Source organism: Myripristis murdjan, chromosome 3 (genome assembly GCF_902150065.1).
Source record: "Myripristis murdjan chromosome 3, fMyrMur1.1, whole genome shotgun sequence".
In the NCBI taxonomy this organism is placed as follows: domain Eukaryota; kingdom Metazoa; phylum Chordata; class Actinopteri; order Holocentriformes; family Holocentridae; genus Myripristis; species Myripristis murdjan.
In genome coordinates, this window is record NC_043982.1 from 28,305,656 (window position 1) to 28,326,523 (window position 20,868).

Here is a 20,868-nt window from a genome sequence, read left to right on the forward strand (position 1 = left end):
TTAGCTGGCGTGTCAAAAACACTGTCTGATCATCTCGGTTATGGAAGTTAAAGCCAGTGGAAATCCGAAACTTTAATTTCGCTGCAGTGTTATTGTTGTGTTACCTGTGAGGATTTAATAAAGACAGCCATGGTTTGAAAAAGAAGCAGAATTCAGATGTGGAGAAAGACCTTGCCATGTAATTGGATAATTTTGTGCCTAGAACCTCCATCTCAGGTTTTCAACAGGCACGATTGTTTACCAGTATTACACACATGATATTTTGTAATTGTAACAAGTGGCCATGGTATAAGCGCCTTACTCCACATTGCATTTTCATGGTCTTCACCTCAGCTTGATCCATAAATTCAGGAGATCAGGACACCTCGGAGTGTGGTATTGCTTACATAACTAACCTTATTCAAACAAATGAGCTACTATGCCTGTGTGAGCAACCACAGAACCAAAAACTAGACCCTTTGATGACAAACCTGACAAAGACTACTCACCTGTCAGGCATGTGGATGCAGATTTTGTTGTGGTGAGAGTACATCTTCAGGCTCTTCATCCTCATCAAACTACATGTTTCTCCTCTTCTACCTGGCTCTCCATCTGTCTTGGTCCACCGGTGTGACACAAAGCGCAGTTGTCTGTCCAACATATTGTTGTAGAGTAATCTACAGTAACGTTTGCCACATGTGTCGTTGATGAGCCTTCATACAACTGATATGCTTCTTGGTTTGTGCTGTTTTCAAACCATGGATAAAAACTAATTATTTACATGTACAGATAAATCTGCAAATCCATGTACATCTCAGCTGTACCCAACAGTTTCTAGATCCATAAATGGCCTACCTGGTCTTTAAAAAAGGCCAGGCCTGACTTTCTGAAAAACAAAACAAAACAAAACAAAAATAAGGAAGGAAAAAAGGAGACATTTAACTGTGACATCAGGGGAACATAATGGTTATGGTTATTCAGTTCCAGTTTCCCAAGACTAAAAATGGTTTGGAAGCCAAATTTTCTACTTTAATACTGAAATGCTATACTTTTGGATGAATAGGCATTAGAACACACCAACCACAAACCAGTGCAGAAAAATAAAACTACACACAATATGGTGTTGCATAAACCTTACTGATCACATGACTCGAGAAAAACATGACTGTGTTGGTGTTCAACACTGCATACCGATGTGTAGAGCACAGTCTACATTATTGATACTTACTGCTAGGAGTGTATATGTAGTGAATAGTTTCTGGACAAAATGCAGAAAGATGAAACTGAGTCGCTCAGTGAGTCCAAACCGTGTCTGGGAGTGGGGTGTCGACATAAGGTGGAGTCTACTGCAGATGTCAGAGATGTCAAAAATACATGGGCATCAACGAGAAAATTAATAACTTTTTTTTTCTCACCAATTCACAAAAAAGTTGACTTTTTTGAGATGAAAGGTTTGCTGAAGACACTTTGATGATATGGAAATGATGTTATGCATCATAAACTTGTGTTTAAATGGTGAATTCTTTTAAGTGCAAATATGGGATTAAGTCAACTTGAAGATTTTTGACACTGGCCCAGCAGTGATATTTGGCAGCCATTTTATAGCATCTCATGTTGTTTGCATGAGCTGGATTTGTTTCGGCAGTATGAACCTTTGTGTTTGATGCCAATGAAAGCTGCTCGAGTGAGAGAGACAGATATGGAGCAATAGGGGCAGAGAGAGAGAGAGAGAGAGAGAGAGAGAGAGAGATGAACAGAACAAGCTGTCTTGTTGCTTTGCTGTGTTTTGATGTTCGATCCAAAATCACCACACAAATGCACTTTCTCTTTCTCTCTCTCTTTCTCTTGCTCTCTCTCTCACACACATACAAGCACATACGTAGACTCAAACAGATTAATTCGACTCCTGTTCACACACCGAAACACAGTCACACATACGCAAACTCGTCTATCACTCTTTCATAACAGCAATAAGCAAGGTGAGAATATAAAACGAGAGAGAAAGAGTTCAAAAGGGGTGAGAGAGGAAGACGGCAAGAAAGACACACAAAGAGAGAGAGAGAGAAGGTCATGCATTGCCCTTTCGCCAGGTCGTGTTTTATAAGCCTCCCTCTCTTCTCTTATTGCCTCATCTTTTTTCGTTTGTTCTATCAGGGTTGTGTTTTTTTCAACATTTTTCTCATTTCCCTCAATTTTATTTATCCTCTCTTCCCTTTTGCTCCGTTCTCTCCAGACCTTCCCTTTATTTTTGTATTTTTCTAACAATCATTATTCACCCACAGAGCTCCATTAAGACAGAGCTGGCCTAAACTGGTTTCTGTCATGTTGTCTGGTCTCATTTACATTTACATTACGTTTTCGGCATGCAGCAGATGCTCCCAGCCAGAGCGACTCACAACCGGCGCTATAGACGCTAAGTATGAGCTGGGCAAAAAATGTCATGTTGTTTGCTGTTGTGCTTTTATAGGGGCGGTGAGTCAAGAGCAAGATGCGGTGCAGGTAGATGTGGAGTCAGGATGGGAGGGGAACATTAGGATATTCTTAAGAGAGACTGAAAACAGTATAGTGACTCAGCAGTCCTGTTGGATATTTACAGTAATTTGTTTCACATGCTGTTGTTTCTTCCCTGCCGGAGATAGCACTCTGGGGCTCTATAGATGGCAATAATGCCCGAGCCTGTCGGTATGTCAGTTGGTCTGTTCACCGCTGAGGTCATTGTGATGTGGGGCTCGCAGCTGGCAGTTTCACTTTTCGCAAGGAGAAGTCTTCACAGTGGTAGTTCAGTCCATCTTTCCCCAACTGACACTATGACAGCCCACCATGGCAAGATCAGGGTCTCAGTCTCACCAAATTAGCTATTCTGTGCCGTATTTCAGCCGACATGCACCTTCATGATCAACGTGACAGTCAACATGACATGTGGTCATACACACAGCCACCTGTAATATATTTATGATATTCCTATCGTCATTCAGCAGCATTGTCACAGCTGAAAATAGACTCCTCAGAGTAATCGCTCAAAAAAAAAAAAAAAAAAAAAAAAAAAATTCCAGGGCAAACACTTCAGTCAGTAATATGGCAGTGAAGCACCAAGTATGTTTTTTCATTCAGTAAAAGCCATAGTTCCAGCACAGTTGAGATACTACAGTAATATTATAGATAAGTGGTGGTTAACCATGATACCTTGGTATTTACTGTAGAGTCCCATAGACTTTGACGTGAGATATTTGTTTTTATCTGCTCAGGCTGCAGCTTTGATTCATGCACAGGCAACAAGCCAAACTAGTATAACTCCTGCCTTGATCGTTTTCTGTCATTTTTAATTTTATGCATATCCTCTTTTTGACGCTTTCCCCCACAAAGTTGATCCAATCTCCACTAAGAGTTGCACACGACATCTGTGGAATTCCTAGACTACAGTTTTTATACATACTTTTCAAATTCCAGCGTTGCAAAGTCATGCAAACAGAGAGCAAGGCGTAGATTTTACATTCTCAAAACTGAATCTCCATCCGGCATATTTGAGCTGCCTAGATCTTGGCTGTTGCAGAGAATTTTCATACATGTAAAAATTTGGCCAAGACACACAATTGATGTTGACAGGAAAGTTGTGTGAATCTAAACATGTAATCCTAGAGCAATCAAACTTCACTTTTTTGCAAAGGAGTTCTGTCTCAGATTACATTTAATCATATGCTCTACAATGTGTTGTGAGGACAAGCTGGCAGTTTTGTCAGCAGTATGTTGCTGCAGAATCTCAGGCCTCTGTGTTTTACTTATGGGCTCGATTTCATTTAATTTAGTGTCTCTGTTGTTTTCTTGTATTTCAATCCATTTTATTAATCTATTCATCTTTTTTTCCTATTCACAGTGTTAAACTGGCTCCTGACTGTTGCAGTTAAAACTCAGAAATTTCATCCTTGAAATTAAAGTTCAAAAATAAATTTTCTATTTGCGCCGCCAAAACATTCTTTCTCCATTTTTTATGTAGAAAATGAAATAACTATATAGAAATTTTTCCTCTCTTTTTTCTGTCTTGCAATCTTTCAACCATTTGGAAGCTTAAGCTGGTTTAGCCTTGTTTCTTTTATTTTAGATGTCTCCACAGACCGATTACTTTTCAGTACATACAATCAGCTCCAGTCTATTTACCAACTGCGTCAGCTACACAGCAGTGTTCACTGCCGCTGTTGGATACTATCTTTTTCATCCTTTTTCATCATTTGTGGATTAATTTTTTTTTTTTCCGGAATTGAGATGACAAGGGGCGCTTTGTTTTTTTTTTATTGAGGCCCAAGAATTTTTCAGACATGTTCCTGAATCATCCATGAATAGATCATAGATTTCATAATACACAGAGCAATCTAATGAACAGTTGGAGATATTTCTCACAGCTGGAGTCATCCCACTATTTACCACTTACCAATAATTTCAAATACAGAAAATATATATATATTATGTAAACATTTTGTAATCACTGACAGGAATCATGTTTACTATGTCACCTGTATTTTGCACAAAGAGATGCTCTTAAAACATTATTTTAATGATTTGCCTGGCAGTATAATGAGGTGCGTCACATTTCCAACAATTAGAGGTATTTAGAGGTATTTAGGATACTAAATGTGTTTATAAATATCCTGATGATGTGGAGAGCTATGCATTAATATATATGATATCTATAATATCACACAGTCACATGTTACCATACTTACCGTACTTTCTGTCTTCTTTTTTCCAGTGAGTCAGAGCGGTCTTGCTGGTGATGTTTGCCCAGATCCTGGCGTTCCAGAAAATGGAAAGAGGATGGGCTCTGCTTTCCAGTGAGTTCACTTTCAACTTACTTACGGTTTCACTGCTGTCTTTAGTCATTTTTCCAGTTTAAATAATGATGACAAAACACCCCAGTTGCCTTGGCAGCTATGTTTGAGTCTGGCGACCTTACGACCAGCAACGGGATCAGAATAATTTCTGGACAATTAGCATGTGCCAGAGGACTTTCTGACTCTGGTTCGCTCACATTTTCCCATGCAAAGTATGCCATTTGGTCTCAGTGTTGCACCCCTGGTCACCAAACTTCCTCATTAAACTTCCTCATTGTTTCCATGGAGACTCGAACGTTTTGTTTTTGTTGTCTCGACATAAATAATTTCTGCGGCTGTTTGAGACTCTTTGTTACAGCACTGGCTTTTTGTTGTTATTGTCATTTTTGGTAGAAATGATTCACTGTAGGCAAGGGTTTTGCTTGGCTCACATCAGTGCTGCCCCTGCTGTTACAAGCAGCCAGTATTCCTCAGTATAGCCGATTTTTAGGCGATGTAAGTATGTTCATTTATTGCCCTTTTCCTGTATTGATATAAAGACTGCCAATCAGGGTCAGAAGTTAACTGGAGTTTGGGACACCATGCCCATGAAAAATGTAAAACTGAACTTTGCAATGGGATAATGGAGGTAGTTAAATGCCCCAGTAAAATAGACAGTTAACCTTTTTTATTTTTCTCTGTATAAGCTTGTCTCCCAAATTTTGTTCTGCATTTGCATTTGCAAAGTAGTCGGAACAACTAGGCTTTCATACCCGTTTACCCCTTCTCCTCAAGCAGTGTTTAATACGTTAACTAGCCAATGAGCTAGTTCACTAGCTGCTTCAAGTTCTGACATGGCACTTTTTTAAAAATTATTTGAAAAAATCCAGCAGCACCACCTGAGTCAGGATGACAGTCTGGTCCAAGTGAGAAGGAAACAGTTGCTGATCCCCTGTCAGTCTGTCCTGAGCCGGAGACAGCTGTCAGAGATTCTACAGTCCACTTTATTTGGACTGACCAATGTTAGCATTCAACCTAGTATCAACAGAGAATCAACAGTTTTTTTTTGTTTTTTTTGACTTATTATCAACTTTGTATCAACCTAACCGTAACCCTAATTGAAACAAAGTTAATTCAATGTTCAAATTTAACTGCCTGTTGACTCTGAGTTAGTATTTATATCAGATATGCTGATGAAGTTAAGTATCTTGGCCTACATTATGTCAGTTATGAAACTCTCATTCAAAATTGATACTCATTTGAATATTAACCAGGGACAGACCAAATAAAGAGTGTCTGATTCTACAACAAAGCATTGAAAAATTTAGGTTTTTGCTGTTTTCTTTTACTGGTAAACAAAGATTATGCTTGAGTAGGAGTCATTTAATATTGTTTATGACATGTATTTCCCTCCATTTGAAATTGCCCCAGAAATGATCCACAATGCCACTAAAAGGTATTTCATAAGGTTTACAAAAAAGGTCTTTGTAAATAATATATCTATATATCTATATATCTATATCTATATCTATCTATCTATATCTATCTATATCTATATATATAGATAGATAGATAGATATAGATATATAGATAGATAGATAGATATAGATATATAGATATATAGATATATAAAAGTTAATTTCTGACCCTCCTGCAGATATAGGACTGAGCCATGAGCAGGAAATCTTTTGAGCTTTTATACTGGGAATTTGGTTGATAAAGAAGGATTTGGTGGACACGGGGATTTTCACATAGTTAACGCTATGGTGTTGGTCCTCCAATCAGCAGTCCAATCAAAGGGAGAGTTAATTATATTCAATCAAACAGAATTTAGCTATTTTGAATAATTGCCTCTCCCTGTGACTCATCCACTTAGCATCCATGGTGGCTAAATTGTTCTTATATTTCTGTTGTGATTACCCATGAATCAAACCAGGTTCATCTGTTTCTACACCTATTTCCAGATTAAAACAGAAACAAGAAAAAGAAAAAATCTGAACATTACATAAACAAAGAAGAAATATATTGCCTCTTGTATAAAACACTTTGTATGACGCTGATGTTTGAAACGTGCTATAAATAAACTTTGCCTTGCCTGGCCTAGCCTTTTAAACGACATCTCCTGCTGTTCTTGTTCTCCATTAGCAACATTACTGCACACATTCAGTAGGACTATTAAAGAGGCCATTACCTCTGTGCGTATGTGTGTGTGCGTGTGCATGTGCGTACATGTGTGCTGTATATTGAAGACATCATTAAGTGCTGAGCGGTACGATGAGATGGAGAAATCGAAATCTCTTGAGAGAGAACATAGCTACAGAAATAATTAAATAAATAAATAAATAAATAAATAAACAAAATCCACTGATTTTCCACTGTTGGATGCTTAAGATTTGATAGGCATGGCTCTTCTATTAGGTGGTGTGTTCTGGCAATCTCAATCAACACAGCCTCATGTGCACCATGGTTCATGTTGTTTTAAAGGAAACAGCAATAGCACCAAAGAGAGAGCTGTTTGCTGTGATAGTGGGTTTGACAGCGAGTGGCTAGGTATGAGGTATTTTCACAAAGTTTCATCAGCATCAACAAAATCGCAGGAGCTGCAAAGTAAACAACATGACAAAGAGAGTTGCCTAGGCTGCACCGGAGTAGAGCGATGAACATCGGGGTGGGGCTGCTGAACAACCAGAGTCCTACGTAGAGAATATGTGGCCAGGTGGTTTCTGTGTCTGTCAGCAGGGGGGAGGGTAGATTAAGGCTTACAGACAAGACACCATGCAGACTTCCACTTAGATGGCTGCATGTCTCTCTCATGTGTTGGACAGCAGGCAGTCAGACAGTACGAGAAAACAAGAAAGATTAGAGGAAACGAAAGGAGCGAGAAAGAAGAGGGAGGGGGAGGCGGGCAAAGAAAGAAGAGGAGATGAGAGTAGAGAACAGAAAAGAAGGGATGTGAAGAGAGAAATAGAATTACAATAGGAGCTTACAGAAATAGATAAAAATTAGAAATGCTAATCAGATGATCTGTGATGACGGCTGTGTTCTGCAGGGATCTAAAAGCCAGTGAATCATTAATATCACGATTGTCATTCACATATTATTTCTACTTTATTCTATTTCGTCGGATCAAGAGTCCAGCTCTGTTGTGATGTTTGCTGCTGTACGTTCTGAGGTATCTAAAAGTATCACCTGACGACGAGTTGGTGGCTCAGTCACAGGCGGAATCAGAATTAGCATCATTACTATTTTTGACACATGTTATTGCTCTTCTTTTGTGTCCCCAAACTAGAGTTGGCTCCAGCGTCCAGTTCAGCTGCGATGACAGCTACGTGCTGCAAGGATCTAAAAGTATCACCTGTCAGCGGGTCACTGACACACTGGCAGCCTGGAGTGACCACAGACCTATCTGTAGAAGTAAGTGTATGACTACCTATGTGCCTGTCTGTCTGTCTTTCAGTCTCATTGTATATCTACTGTATATAGACACTCAGTGGCCACGTTATAGGGCACACCTCTTTGTTTATATGAATAGTTCACTCCTACAGATAGTGAGTCACAAAAAGAAAGCACAAGTAAAAGCACACAGGCATGGTTTATAGATTCACTTACTATTGAGCTGAACGTTAGTACAGGTAGGATGTGTGATTTATGCGGTATGATTGTTGGTGCCAGACGTAGCCATCACAGAATACCCACACTGTGTCGTTACGACTTTCATCGTAGTTGCTTTTGTCCAGCATTGTAGGGAAGTAAGAACATCAAATCTGGTGTTGTTATCCCACAGGAACAAGAACATTTTGTTGTTGTTGTTGTTGTTGTTGTTGTTGTTGTTGTTGTTTTTTAACATGCCTTTGGTAAGTTTCATGTATTTTTTTACTTTGCATTTTTGAGAATAAGTACATTTCACCACTGATTTCCATTTGTTTGAGTTTGGTTCCTACAGGGGACTTCTTACACTCCTTACATTCTTACACAGTCTGCGCACATTAAAGTTTTTTTTTTTTTTTTTTTTTTTTTTTTTCATGACATTGCATCAATTCAGCCAGTTATTTTACAAGCTACCTTGTTGTCTGGCACCAAATACTCAGAATTTGATGTAATATCAACAGACCTTTTGTATCCACGTTCACTGGCCACTTCAGATTTATATACAGTTGCAGTCAGAGATGACGGTTATGAAATGCACTCAAAGAGAAAATAACTATTCTAAACTATACATGCTGCCCATAATGTTCACAGCAGCAAGGTTAGCTGGGCTACACAAGAAACAGTAACAAAGTATTGAGTGGAAGCTAGGGTTGGGAATCACAAGAAAGCTCCCAGTACAAACAGGGATTTGCTTATTTCATATAATTCTTTACTGCTATCTTCTAAGGCTGCAGCTGTTGATTATTTCAGTAAGTCTATCAGTTATCCCATCGATGAATCAAGTAATTAAGTATTAAAGAGAAATAGTAAATATACAAAATAGGCCAGGTTTCTTAAAATGAACAATTCATGTTTCCTTTTAGAGAAATCAGCATTTTTATTGCATATTTTAATGATACAAATACATTATTTTTCCAGACAAAACCTGTGTAATGCACTGATGTTTTCACATGGCTGTGAAAACACCAACAAATTTCCCCTTGAAACAACTGTATTCATGTTTCTCACCAAATAAAAATTTTTACAGGATTACATTTGATCACATCATTATAACATGATAATTTAATGTCACTCAATACTTATTCTTACTGGCACTGAGTTAATGAACAGTTACTGTTAGTACTGTTGGTCGAGACTAACAGGAGGCAGCAAGTGCAGCTGAGGGTTGTCAGTCAAACACGGGTCAGTGGGTCGGGTCAGATTACGGTTTTTATCGTTTGACCCTTGGTCGGTTTGGGTTTTTATCACTCTGCCACGGGTCACGTTGGGTTGGTCTTGAACATTTTGCCAGGAGTTGGGTTAGGACTTGGACTGGTTCATCTAACAAACAAACAAAAAAAAACTTAATGTTGCTTTAGCCCAGTGGTTTTCAAACGTTTTTCAATAATGTGGCTCTTTTGAATTTTTTTTCAGCCAAGTACTCCCTGGCCAGTGGCAAAAAAAGGTAGAAAAAAGCCTATATAAAGAGGTCCAACACAGCCCCATCAGTGTCTGAAACAACAGCCTGATACCTACACTGTTTTGCTGGTGCTGTTTTCGCTTCTTTTTCACTTCTTTCTCCTTGTTTTCAGCTGTATCACCGTTATGTTTTAACCACCAATCCATTCTCTTGATTTTATGTCTGACCTCCCGGTCATAGTGAACAAACGTCCTCGCTCGACGACCACGGCAGCAGATTTAAACCTGAGACACACACATTTGACACCTTCAGAAAGCCCGGAGGGAATACTTACTTTGAAATGTGGTTTATCAAACTTGCATTTACATTTTTATTGAACTTATTATAGCATTGGCTAATTATTAAATTTAGGAATTATGCATGACTGATATTTTTTAAATTAACATTTTAAAAAATCTCACGTACCCACTGCAGTATTCCAACGTACCCCCATTTGAGAACCACTGCTTTAGCCTTCCTCACTGTGTGTGTGTGGACTGAGACGATTTTTTTCTGTGGTGCTGTGACTCATCAGTATTGGATAACTGTTGAATAATTGTCAAATTAATTAATCACAGCACGCTGCAGTGACTGCACATTAATGGCACTAAGTTGGTAATAGGTAAACATTTCTTGTAATAGGCAACATGAGCTACAAAAGTGAGATGGGAAATAAATAAATCCTGCTGTCTTCTTGATCATTAAATGCAATGCAGAGTTGGAGCCTTTCTCTGTGTCCGACCTGTTGCCTGCTCTGTGGTGCAGTGTCTCCTCTCTCCTCAGCTTGGGGTCGGATTGGGCTGGAATTTGGATTGTCAAGCTTTAGCATTAGGTGACATGATGTCCACAGACACAGCGACATCCATCATCCTGTCTCTGCCTATCTCCGCACAAACAGTGATGTTTGAATGATATTCGTTCTGTGTGCCATGAGTGCATTTTTCGGTCCAGATGCATGGTCCCCTGTAGATCTGTTGATTTCAAACGCTTCTCGTGGTCCATGGAATACAAACAAAGACACACACACTTAACAAATGTCTAAAAACGAATTATAAAAATATAAAAGATATAAAGACTACACAGGTGGTACTGTTACAAGCAAGAGGGGACATAAATCATCCTGCCTACTGTCCATTTTCAAACTGAACTATCAGACTCTTCGACCAGTCTCCACAGCCCTTATGTAAATTGTACACAGCTGATATGAGGATTTATCAAGACTTCAGTGATGTGATTGACTGAGCAGTCCAACCTACACATGCATTTAAACATTTTCTCATTAAAATTCCCATGAAATAACCTCACATGACCTCTATTTCCTGTAAAACAGAAGATCTGAAATAGTGACATCATCCTACACTACTGTGTGAACATTAAAATTTCAACCAATAAAACATCCACCAGTCTTTAAACATCCTCTCTTATCCACCTGTCCCTTCAAAATAAAATTGTCTCCAAAACTGATATCCTATTGGTTGGCCCTTGTGAACGATCCTTCCGTCCTTTCCCTAGAGGAAATACATAAAATCAAGAAAGTAAGAGTCACACTGACAAACATTTGACTAGCACATATACATATATCGATATCTATATCTATATGAATAGAGTGTCAGTTCCTTGAGCAACAACAGAGCCGCGACAGAAAAGAAACAGCCCGATCAGCTTTGGCCCTAAGCCGGAAACATGGACAGTCAGAGGGCCCCTGCCTGAGGATCTCATGCAGGATCAAGAGCTCATAAACATAACTAGGGGCCAGGCCATGCAAACAAAACCATCAAGATCGATATAATCGATATAACCCTCAGTTCTGTTCATTATATAATACATAATTTTTTACAGTTTTCACTACAGTGTTCACTGTCAGCACTGCTGCTATTTGCACACCCTCTCAATGCTGTCATACAGTTTTCACACTTTTCTTTATATATTTCTACTGAATGTGTTCTAATCTTGAAATTCAGGTTTCTTTGTTGTGTAAATTTATGAACTTCCCATTTGCTCTATTCCTGTTTGTATTACATTTTTCTTTCATGTAAACTGTTACTCTTTGCTGCTGCTTCAGTGGCACTCCAATTTCCTGGGGATAGTTGAAGTTTGATCTTATCTAACTTATATTATCACCTATCAAAGTAGGACCACAGATACATAGCGTAATGAAATATGACTGTGATTTGCATTTTCTTGTTTGTTGATGAGTTAGAATCATGAGTTTTTTTAATGAGGTTTTCACAATTGAAGACAGTGGTGCTGACTCTGGGTCCCATAGATTAATAACTTTTGGTTTCAGCAGTCACTCCTCTATAGGTATGTCCACTGAAGAAATTAAAAATATTTCTGCAGCATATGTGACCCAGAATGTAGCATATTGTCACAAACATTCACCATCATTTTTACTGGCGCAGCACCGCTAATTGTAATGGCCATGATCACTTTCTTCTGACTGACTGCCTGGCTAACCAAAGAAATAACTATGTGAGTGGCAGTGCAGTGGGACAGGGGCTCTGTAGCTGCCCACATGTTTAGTGACAAGAGCCTGTTGGATTTATTGCTCCGAAGTGGAAAAGGCAGACAGTTAGTGCACACACACACACACACACACACACACACACACACACACGTACACGGACGCACACACACACACACACACATACACACACACACACACACACACACACACACACACACACACACACACACACACACACACACACACACACACACACACACACATACGTTGACAGCAAGTGTCCAATGGACAATGTCACATGCCTCATACATAGCAGCAGCAGTGCTCCCCTTGAGCTGTTTGAGTGTGTGTGTGTATGTGTGTGTGTTTGTGTGTGTGTGTGTTTGACAGACAGGCAGTCCCTGTGCTCAGACACATACTGTAGGGTCCCTGTCACATCACATTACAGAGTGTGTGCGTGCATGTATTTGTGTGTGTTTGAGGCTGTGTGTGTCCGTGTGTGTGAGTGTGTGTGTGTGTGTGTGTGTGTGTGTGTATGAAGTGTCTGTGAGTCTATATGTCTGTCTGGCTGCAGGAAGCTGCCTCACTTCATGACAAAGGCGATTCCTGTCACAGTGAGCACATCAAAGGAGGGTGAGAATATAAGCCCACACAAAAATCTCTTCTGACATATTTAATTGTTCAGATTATACAAGTCCCCTTTTTACTGTTTATGTTTTAATGAGTAGATTTCATTTTAGCTTTAGTTTTAGTCAGCTTTAGTGACCTTGGCCCTATAGCATAAATAAGTACACCCATATCATTGTGTGCTTTTGATCTGGCTAACTTTTCAGGAAAGAGAGAGGAAATGCTGCTCCTTGTCAGTAAAATGAAAAACAGAGAGAGTTAACGGGAATTCGAAGCCTCAGGAATATTTGAAGCTCTGTTTGTTGTCCAGAAGTGCACAACCGCACATCCATGATATGTGTAGGCCTACATGTCATTAAATGCTCATTATTCTCTGTATCTGTACAATAAATCTGTATGTTGTAATAAATATTCATGATTATGTTGTGGCCTTAACAGAGGAACTGATCACTGTAGCACCTGAAGGCTTTTTCTAATATAGTGCAGACTGGGAAAACAATGTCTACGTCCTCGTCTTCTCCAATAGGAAATCCTGTCTTGGCTTTCCCTGCCCTCTTGAGCTGAATTTGGGTAGAATGGCACTTCATTAGTAGGGTGGCTTTAACCCCTGACCTTTTGCATCCCCAAATGAACTGAATAATCACTATGAGGTATGCAAAATGGCTTGTGCAAAATGGCAGCAGATCAAAACTGTACATTTATAGGACAGGGACAGGGTTTGCTGATTGGCAGGTTTTACACGTAAGGTACTTTCTTCAGACAGGAATAGGTTAAAAATTCCTGTAGCTCTATTGTATTGAGTTAGTGCGATCACTCTCCCGGGATTCAAACCCATGAGCCTCTCTCAGTCTCTGCTGAGACTTTACTGTTAATTAGAAACTGGTCTCTGGAATGAATCACCGTGAATGTGTGTGTGCGCGTGTGTGTACTTGTGTGCATCTCAGTGTGTGTCTCAGCTCTCTTTTCTAATTAACAGGCAGATCAGTCATCTGAGGTCTTCCTCTCTCTCCCTTTTTCTCTTGGTATCTCTGTGCGTCTCCCTCAGTTTCTTTCTCCTTCTTTTCCTCTTGCCCTTTCTTTTTCACTCCTCCCTTAATTTCTCTTCTTCTCTCAGACTATTATCTTCCCTCCTCCTCCCTTTCTCTCCAACCTTCCCTCCACTTTGTCCCTCAACCTTTTATTTTGCAAACTTTCTTGCTTTATCCTTTCCACCCTTTTACTCTCTTTTTCAATCTCCACTCTCCCCTACCCCTCTCTGTCCTATCATTTACCTCCTCTGCCACCCTCCCTCCCTCTCTCTAATGGCAGTAATAGCCTCCAGCTAACTCATTATGATAAATAAAGGGCAACTATACAATTGGGCAAAACTTTTTCCCACAATGTGGCCGTGTTGACTGAAACTGCCTTGGATCGAAAATGTCAGTGAAGCCCTAATAATAATATTACCGAGAGGGGATTTAAAAGGATTCTTGAAACTCAGCATTTTTATTTATTTATTTATTTATTTGCCAAATAATCCTTGAAGGTTATAATGCATGGGCAACTAAATTATTGTCTAAATGGTGTGCTAGTGTAGGCAAATACTGCCTTCAGTAGCACATGAGAATAATTAAAAATACAGCATTATGAAACATACTGTTGAAAACAGGTTTCCATAGGTTGTTGATGAAATCTACTTAAACGTTTTAGCAGCAGATGAGGATTATTCAAGGGCATGACTAAAATTACTTGAAAATTTCAGCCTCTTATCTTCATATTGAAATGTATAGGTATCAGTGGTTTATGTTTGGCAACATGTTTTATTTTCTCTGCGCACTGAGGAACTATAGAGAACAAGTTGAGTCTGTGATGGCTTTACGTTGCTGGAAAATATCCTTTTTTCTGACTTACTCAGACTGAGACAAGAGAAGGGGAAGTTAATTTGTGCTGGATCTACCTCTACCTTCAGCGATGCGCAGGTCACTGCGATAGACGGAAGAATAAATGTGTTCAGCAATTTCAGTTCCACCATCTAACTTCTCCTAAAATGAGTCTCATTTTTTTCTTTCTTTTTTCCAATTCCAAGATGTGTATTTCAAATACACATGATACACTGAGTAAATAAGACAGCTTTGGAGTTGCTGTAAGGTTTATTTTTTCACTTTAATGGAGCTAGGCTAATGACTCCCATAGACTTCAAGTCATTATGCTAAGCTAACTCTAAATACAACCATATAAAATTGAACCACTGGACATAGAGAGGTGAAAATGAACATCTTGTCTCAGTCTGGATAAAACAGAAAAATGGTATTTTGTCCAAAATGTTGGAGTACTTTAACAAGTTTTAGTGGGTTAAGCTTAATCAAAACTGTTTTACTTGCTTATGCACAACTGTTCATTTTTTTTTTATATCATTTGTTTTAGCATTTTAGCTTTATTGGACAGTAGCAGTTGGAATAGATGACAAGGGAGTGAGAAAGGGCGTCTGACATGCAGCGAAAGGCCCAAGCTGGAATTGAACCTTGGCTGCTGCGATAACAATATGTTGTACATTCTTTACAATGTTAACCTTTTCATGTTAAAAATAGATGAAAATGGTGCATCCAATTCATGGTGTTGTCACATGGTGCAGTTCATGGTGGAGGAATGTCTGACACTTTGTGCTCATCTCAAAAAACTCCATAAGACTGTGTTGATGAAAGGACCTCGTACTGGCCAATGTACAACCAGGCAAAGCAATCACAAGGACTGCTGATACGTTACAGATCCACCATCATATTTAGCAGCTGGCAAAAAGCTTTATGGGTTCAACGCGTCCTTTGCTCTCTCCAATCATAAACTTGTCCAGATGGAAATGGAGTGAAAGCACATCAGAACATAGAATTTTTTTTTTGTTTATTTGTTTGTTTAGTTTATTTCACAGAGGTACAGATTTTGTGATCATTATGCCAGACTATTTGTACCAATGTACTGTCTGTTGGCCCGAGAGCGTCAGAGGCTTCTGACTGGCACTTCTGCCGTAAGCACCTGCTCTGTGAAAGTACAAACATGCAGTTTTTGTTTGCAATTATGGGCAAATACTATATTCCTATATTATAATATGCTATTTGCTTCTGCACTGGAACACATTGCTGTTTCCACATCATTAGCATTTAAAGCTCTCTCTAAATACTCTAAGGTGTGAAGATCAGTGGTTAATGTAGCCTTTTAGTAATTAGATACTGTTTGGTAATGAACACAGATGAAGTGCACTGTGTTGAAGTTTAATAACCTACTACTACAGAGGATTGTTTAATCCTCAGCTGATTTAAATGTGCCTCTTGCTGACCACAGTGCTGCAGAGATGGCACTGTGATAAAAGTACACATTAGCGTTTCACTCTTATAGTTGTTGTACATGTACAGGAACCAACCTAAAGCACTGAAAGTCATTCAGTCAGTTGAGTCACTAAAACTCTTATTTCCATTCTTGCTTTGTCTCCTTCCCCTAACGCCACACACACACACACACACACACACACACACACACGCTCACACATGCTCACACACACACACACACACACACAAACCTGAAGTGATGCCAGCAAAGATTGTGATTAAGGGCATCAAAAAAACAAACAAAAAAAACAACAACAACAAAAAAAAAAAACATTGACCTTGACAAAAAGTCTAGACCCACCCAACCAATAGCCTTTATGTCAACACTAATAATTTCCTCAAGACAGAAAATGTGTTGAAGCTAAGATTTCCTAAACATGTACAATCTGAAGCCAGGTGAAATTTTAACATGTATTAATTTGTATAATATATAAACTAATATGTTGCATCATGCACTGCACCCATTCAGGTGGCCTATTTGAATGGCCCAACTGTGGAATAAACTACAAGGGGTCCTACTTTCATGGTGGCAGCATTAGCTTTACGTAAGGCCTTAAAGCCCAACGTGACCAACATTATCCTGGTGCTAAGTGCTATCCTCGTCTTATCTGGCAAAGGGGGCAGCAAAAACAGCTCAAAACTAATGGCGGATGAAATTTGCAACTCTTTGATGTTAAGCCGGGTTAACACTTGCATGAAAATAGTGTCCAAGATTTTCAATTTGCAGCTAAAGAATTATAAAGGAGAGTGCTTGTATACCGGGAATAGTAATGATGCCTTACAGGAAACTTTTAGTCCAAGTCATATGTTATATGTTATGTGTTATGAGTCCATGGATAATTTGTGCCCACATGATAATTCTGCGCCTTAATGTGGGAGTGTGTGTGACTGTGAACGTGCAGCAGGACATTGCAGAAACAGTATGCATGCTCAGCAATTCTCTTTAGATAAAGATTTAAAAGATCCATGTGAGACTTGTTAGTAGCCATGTGTTTGAACAAAAATCTTGCCTGAGGGTTTAACATGATAATTTACTCTGCACAGCAAGTACAGCTACAGCACAGCAAGTGGACACACACACAATCAAACAAGTGTTTCATACATAATCAATGCCTTTGCATCTGCATTGTGAAATTAACCCACACCATCGCACTGTGAGCTTCAACAGTAAACACACTTGTGTGTGATGAGTACAGTGTATATTCAGCTCCAGTGTGCATGATACAGGCTGAATACCATTTGGAAAAAAATATTTGTTCATGTTCATACTTGAAGTGGCCAAACCTATTGACATGCCAAGATAAAAAAAAAAAAAAAAAAAAAACACATGTACATATACATTTTAATGTACTTATGTTCGCTTTGGACAAACTTAATAAATGCCAAATCTACTGTGCAAGAAACTGTGTTCTTCATTCAATCTAGTTTTAATGAAAACATTCACAAACACTGTTTATTGTGGTACTAAATTAGCTACCGCAGTGTTAGACTTATGTGACAACACTGAGCAAGTGTCCTTCAAGAGAATGTTTGACAGACTCACTGACCTGAATTCAGTATTTATTTATTTATTAACATATCTTGTGCTATTGAAAAACTTAGCTCACCTCCTTACTCAAGTTCATTCCAGTGTCTTTATTAATTTAATTTGCTTTACAACATGCGGCAAGTCCTCTTTGACACTAATTCAAGTCAAGTCAAGTCATGTTTATTTCTATAGCACATTTACAACAGCTTAGCTGAACCAAAGTGCTTCACAGTAAAAATAAGTGCACATTTAAAAACAGGTGTACAGGCACGGATAAGTGCTTCACAGTAAAAACAAAGCGCAGGCATAGCTAAAACAACAACAACAACAAAAAAACAGATATAGAAAAAAGAAACTCAATATTAATTTGCATAGAGTGGGAAACAATACCTTGTCTCTAAAAACTCCTTAGCCCTCCGTTTTTTTCTTCATATTTAATGACTTTTCCTAAAGTAATGGGTACTACTGGGTAAACATGAAATTCACATGATGATATGTTTTCAATGTCCTGTACACACTTTGTACGCATCAGCTCTAAATAATGAAAATCTGTACTGTGAACAGAGTCACCGAGTCTCAAGTTGAGGGGGTTCTGTCTAGTAAAGATGTAACAGTTAGTAGAATGTCTTTCTGCTGCTCTGGCACACCACTAAAATGAAGAAAAATGAACTGGAGAGAGCGGTACATCTTTCTGATGCATAGTGGTCTTTCTTGTGAGGCAGTTAAAAAAAAAAAAACTTTTGAGGTAAACAAGCTCTTGCTGATATTTGATTTGCTTGAACAAAAGAGATAACAGGAAAGGGGCTTCCATGTTTGCTCGAAAAATTTTCTTGGAAAAGTTGCAATTACACGTGGGTGCACCAGTGTGCCCATATGTAATTTCTGCAATTTCAATTTCTGTTTGCAATATCAACTTTGGTTGCAGTGAAGCCTGCAGTCTCTGAATAATTTGCCTCCTTCACTGTCTCCCTCCCTCGCTCCCTCTCCCTCTCTGTCTGTCTTTTTCTTTTTAAAAGTCATTTGCAAGCTGCGAGCGTAATTTTGATTGCCCCATAAATCTTTGTTAAAACTGTCTCTGTGTGTCTGTCTTTCTTTCTCTTTCTCTTCCTATTCAGCCCGTACCTGTGGCAGTAACCTACGGGGTCCCAGAGGGGTCATAACGTCTCCTAACTACCCTGTTCAATATGAGAACAATGCGCACTGTGTGTGGGTCATCACTGCAATGGACTCTGGGAAGGTGAGCTCACTTTTATTTATTTTTTATTACCCATTTATTTCACAAGGCAAATCCATCACAGTGACGGCCTCACAAGAGACAATAACGGCTTTAGTGAAGTTTGTGAGAATGAACATTTTGTGTTATTTTTTTATCTTTATTTAGAGTGTATGCTGGTAGATAATATTAATTGCGACCAATGGAATTGCAATGGACTTCACCAGTCGGTGAAGTCCATTGCAAGTGTGGAGTCTCCTCTGTGACCACAGCTATATAAAAACCTGCCTGTGAAACCTGCACTGAATTTTGCTTTTCTTTACATATTCAGTGAATTAGTGACTTATTTCTTAATTTCAAGGCAGCATTGTATTCCTGCCATTGAAAAGCTAGGGTGGGTTAACTTCTCTTAAAGAGCTGCTACCCATAAAAGAATCGTATTAGTGTTTTAGAGCATTGTTTTAGAAGGTTTTGGTGTCTCACGGGGAATACAGTGTTTCAGGGGCTTTCCATACTGATAAAACTAAGTAAAATACTGTGATTTTGTCATTTTTCCACATGAAAATGGTCAAATTTAAACATGTAATATTGACACAAAACTGATGAATTGTGTGTACAAGCTAAAGATATTGTTACTCGTCTTTAAAGGCACATTGTTGGTTCGATAGTGATTTATAAAATCTCCACTGTGATTTTATAAAGTGTCTGAATCAGAGCACAGACGAATGGACAGCAGCCTGCAAAACCAGTCTCAAACAATTTATGACTCTTGCCAACAACTCCAGAGAAGCGGAAGTAACGTGGTGTCCATAGAACAAACTAGACGGAAAATTAGAATGCCTTTTTTGTGTGAAGACTATTTCTATCTGATTTCTGCTTCATTAGACAGAATAAAGTGAAGAGTGGCAGGGAAGGCAGAAGAGAGAGAGGGAGAGAGAGAGAGAGAGAGAGAGAGAGAGAGAGAGAAAGATTTTGAACCAGATTGGAGGCTACAGTATGACGCTGCAGTATACTTGGGCACACCTGACTATTCTTGAATGTCACCCACTTTTGAGAAAGTCAGCAGTTCAAAAAGTGTGGCGCTGGGTTTTCTCACTGTTAGCTGCTTTCTTTCTGAATGTTGGTCTCCTTGCAGGTCCCATGGTCTCTAAACCTCCCAAATTTTGTGAAGGAAACTTTGTTGTTGAGTCATTGTTGTATAGACATGAATTATTTATAGACCTGTGGTGCAGCCTGTCCACAGCCTCTCTATCTATGGTTTCTGTTGTGGATCATCCTTCCTTTCTTGTCTCCTTTTGTCCTCTCCTTTTGTCTCCGCTCCTTTCCTCACCACTCTCACCCGTTCCTCCCCTTTTATTTCCTCAGAACTCCTCTTTCATTCTCTCCTTTCCTCACCTTTATCCCTCGCTCTTCTCTCTGCTTCTCCACTCATCTCTGCTCTCTTTCCATTTCCTTTTGTCATCATCTTCTCTCCTCTCCACCTTGATTTTTCTAAAATGTTCACTTTGAAGATGATGCGAAGAGTGAGAAGGCCCCAAAAAAGAGGACAAGATGACATTGAACTCATTGAAAACTATAGAAAGAGTGAGAGAGAGAAGATCGAGGAGAGCAAAATGGGTCTGAATATTCAGCTGGCTACTTCAGATCTGCAAGGAAAGGCAAGGAGAGGAGATGAGAGAGGAGGGGGAAAAAAGCCTGAATGTCCAAGCAGGTACTTGACATGTGACATTGACGTTTTCACTAAAGAGGGATGAAAATGGAGTCTGCTCACCTCTGAAAGAGTAGGATGGAGGAGGAGGTGGTGGGGGAG

General features: G+C 39.2%; 1 protein-coding gene across 1 annotated transcript in view; it reads left to right on the plus strand.

The window, feature by feature from the left end:
• Positions 1 to 20,868, plus strand: part of LOC115378771 (CUB and sushi domain-containing protein 1-like) — a 659,837-nt gene that overhangs the window by 407,322 nt on the left and 231,647 nt on the right. The window contains exons 8-10 of the mRNA XM_030079264.1: positions 4,721 to 4,802; positions 8,071 to 8,195; positions 18,961 to 19,082. Of these exons, the coding sequence (XP_029935124.1) occupies positions 4,721 to 4,802; positions 8,071 to 8,195; positions 18,961 to 19,082 (329 nt within the window). The remainder of the gene's footprint in view (positions 1 to 4,720; positions 4,803 to 8,070; positions 8,196 to 18,960; positions 19,083 to 20,868) is intronic.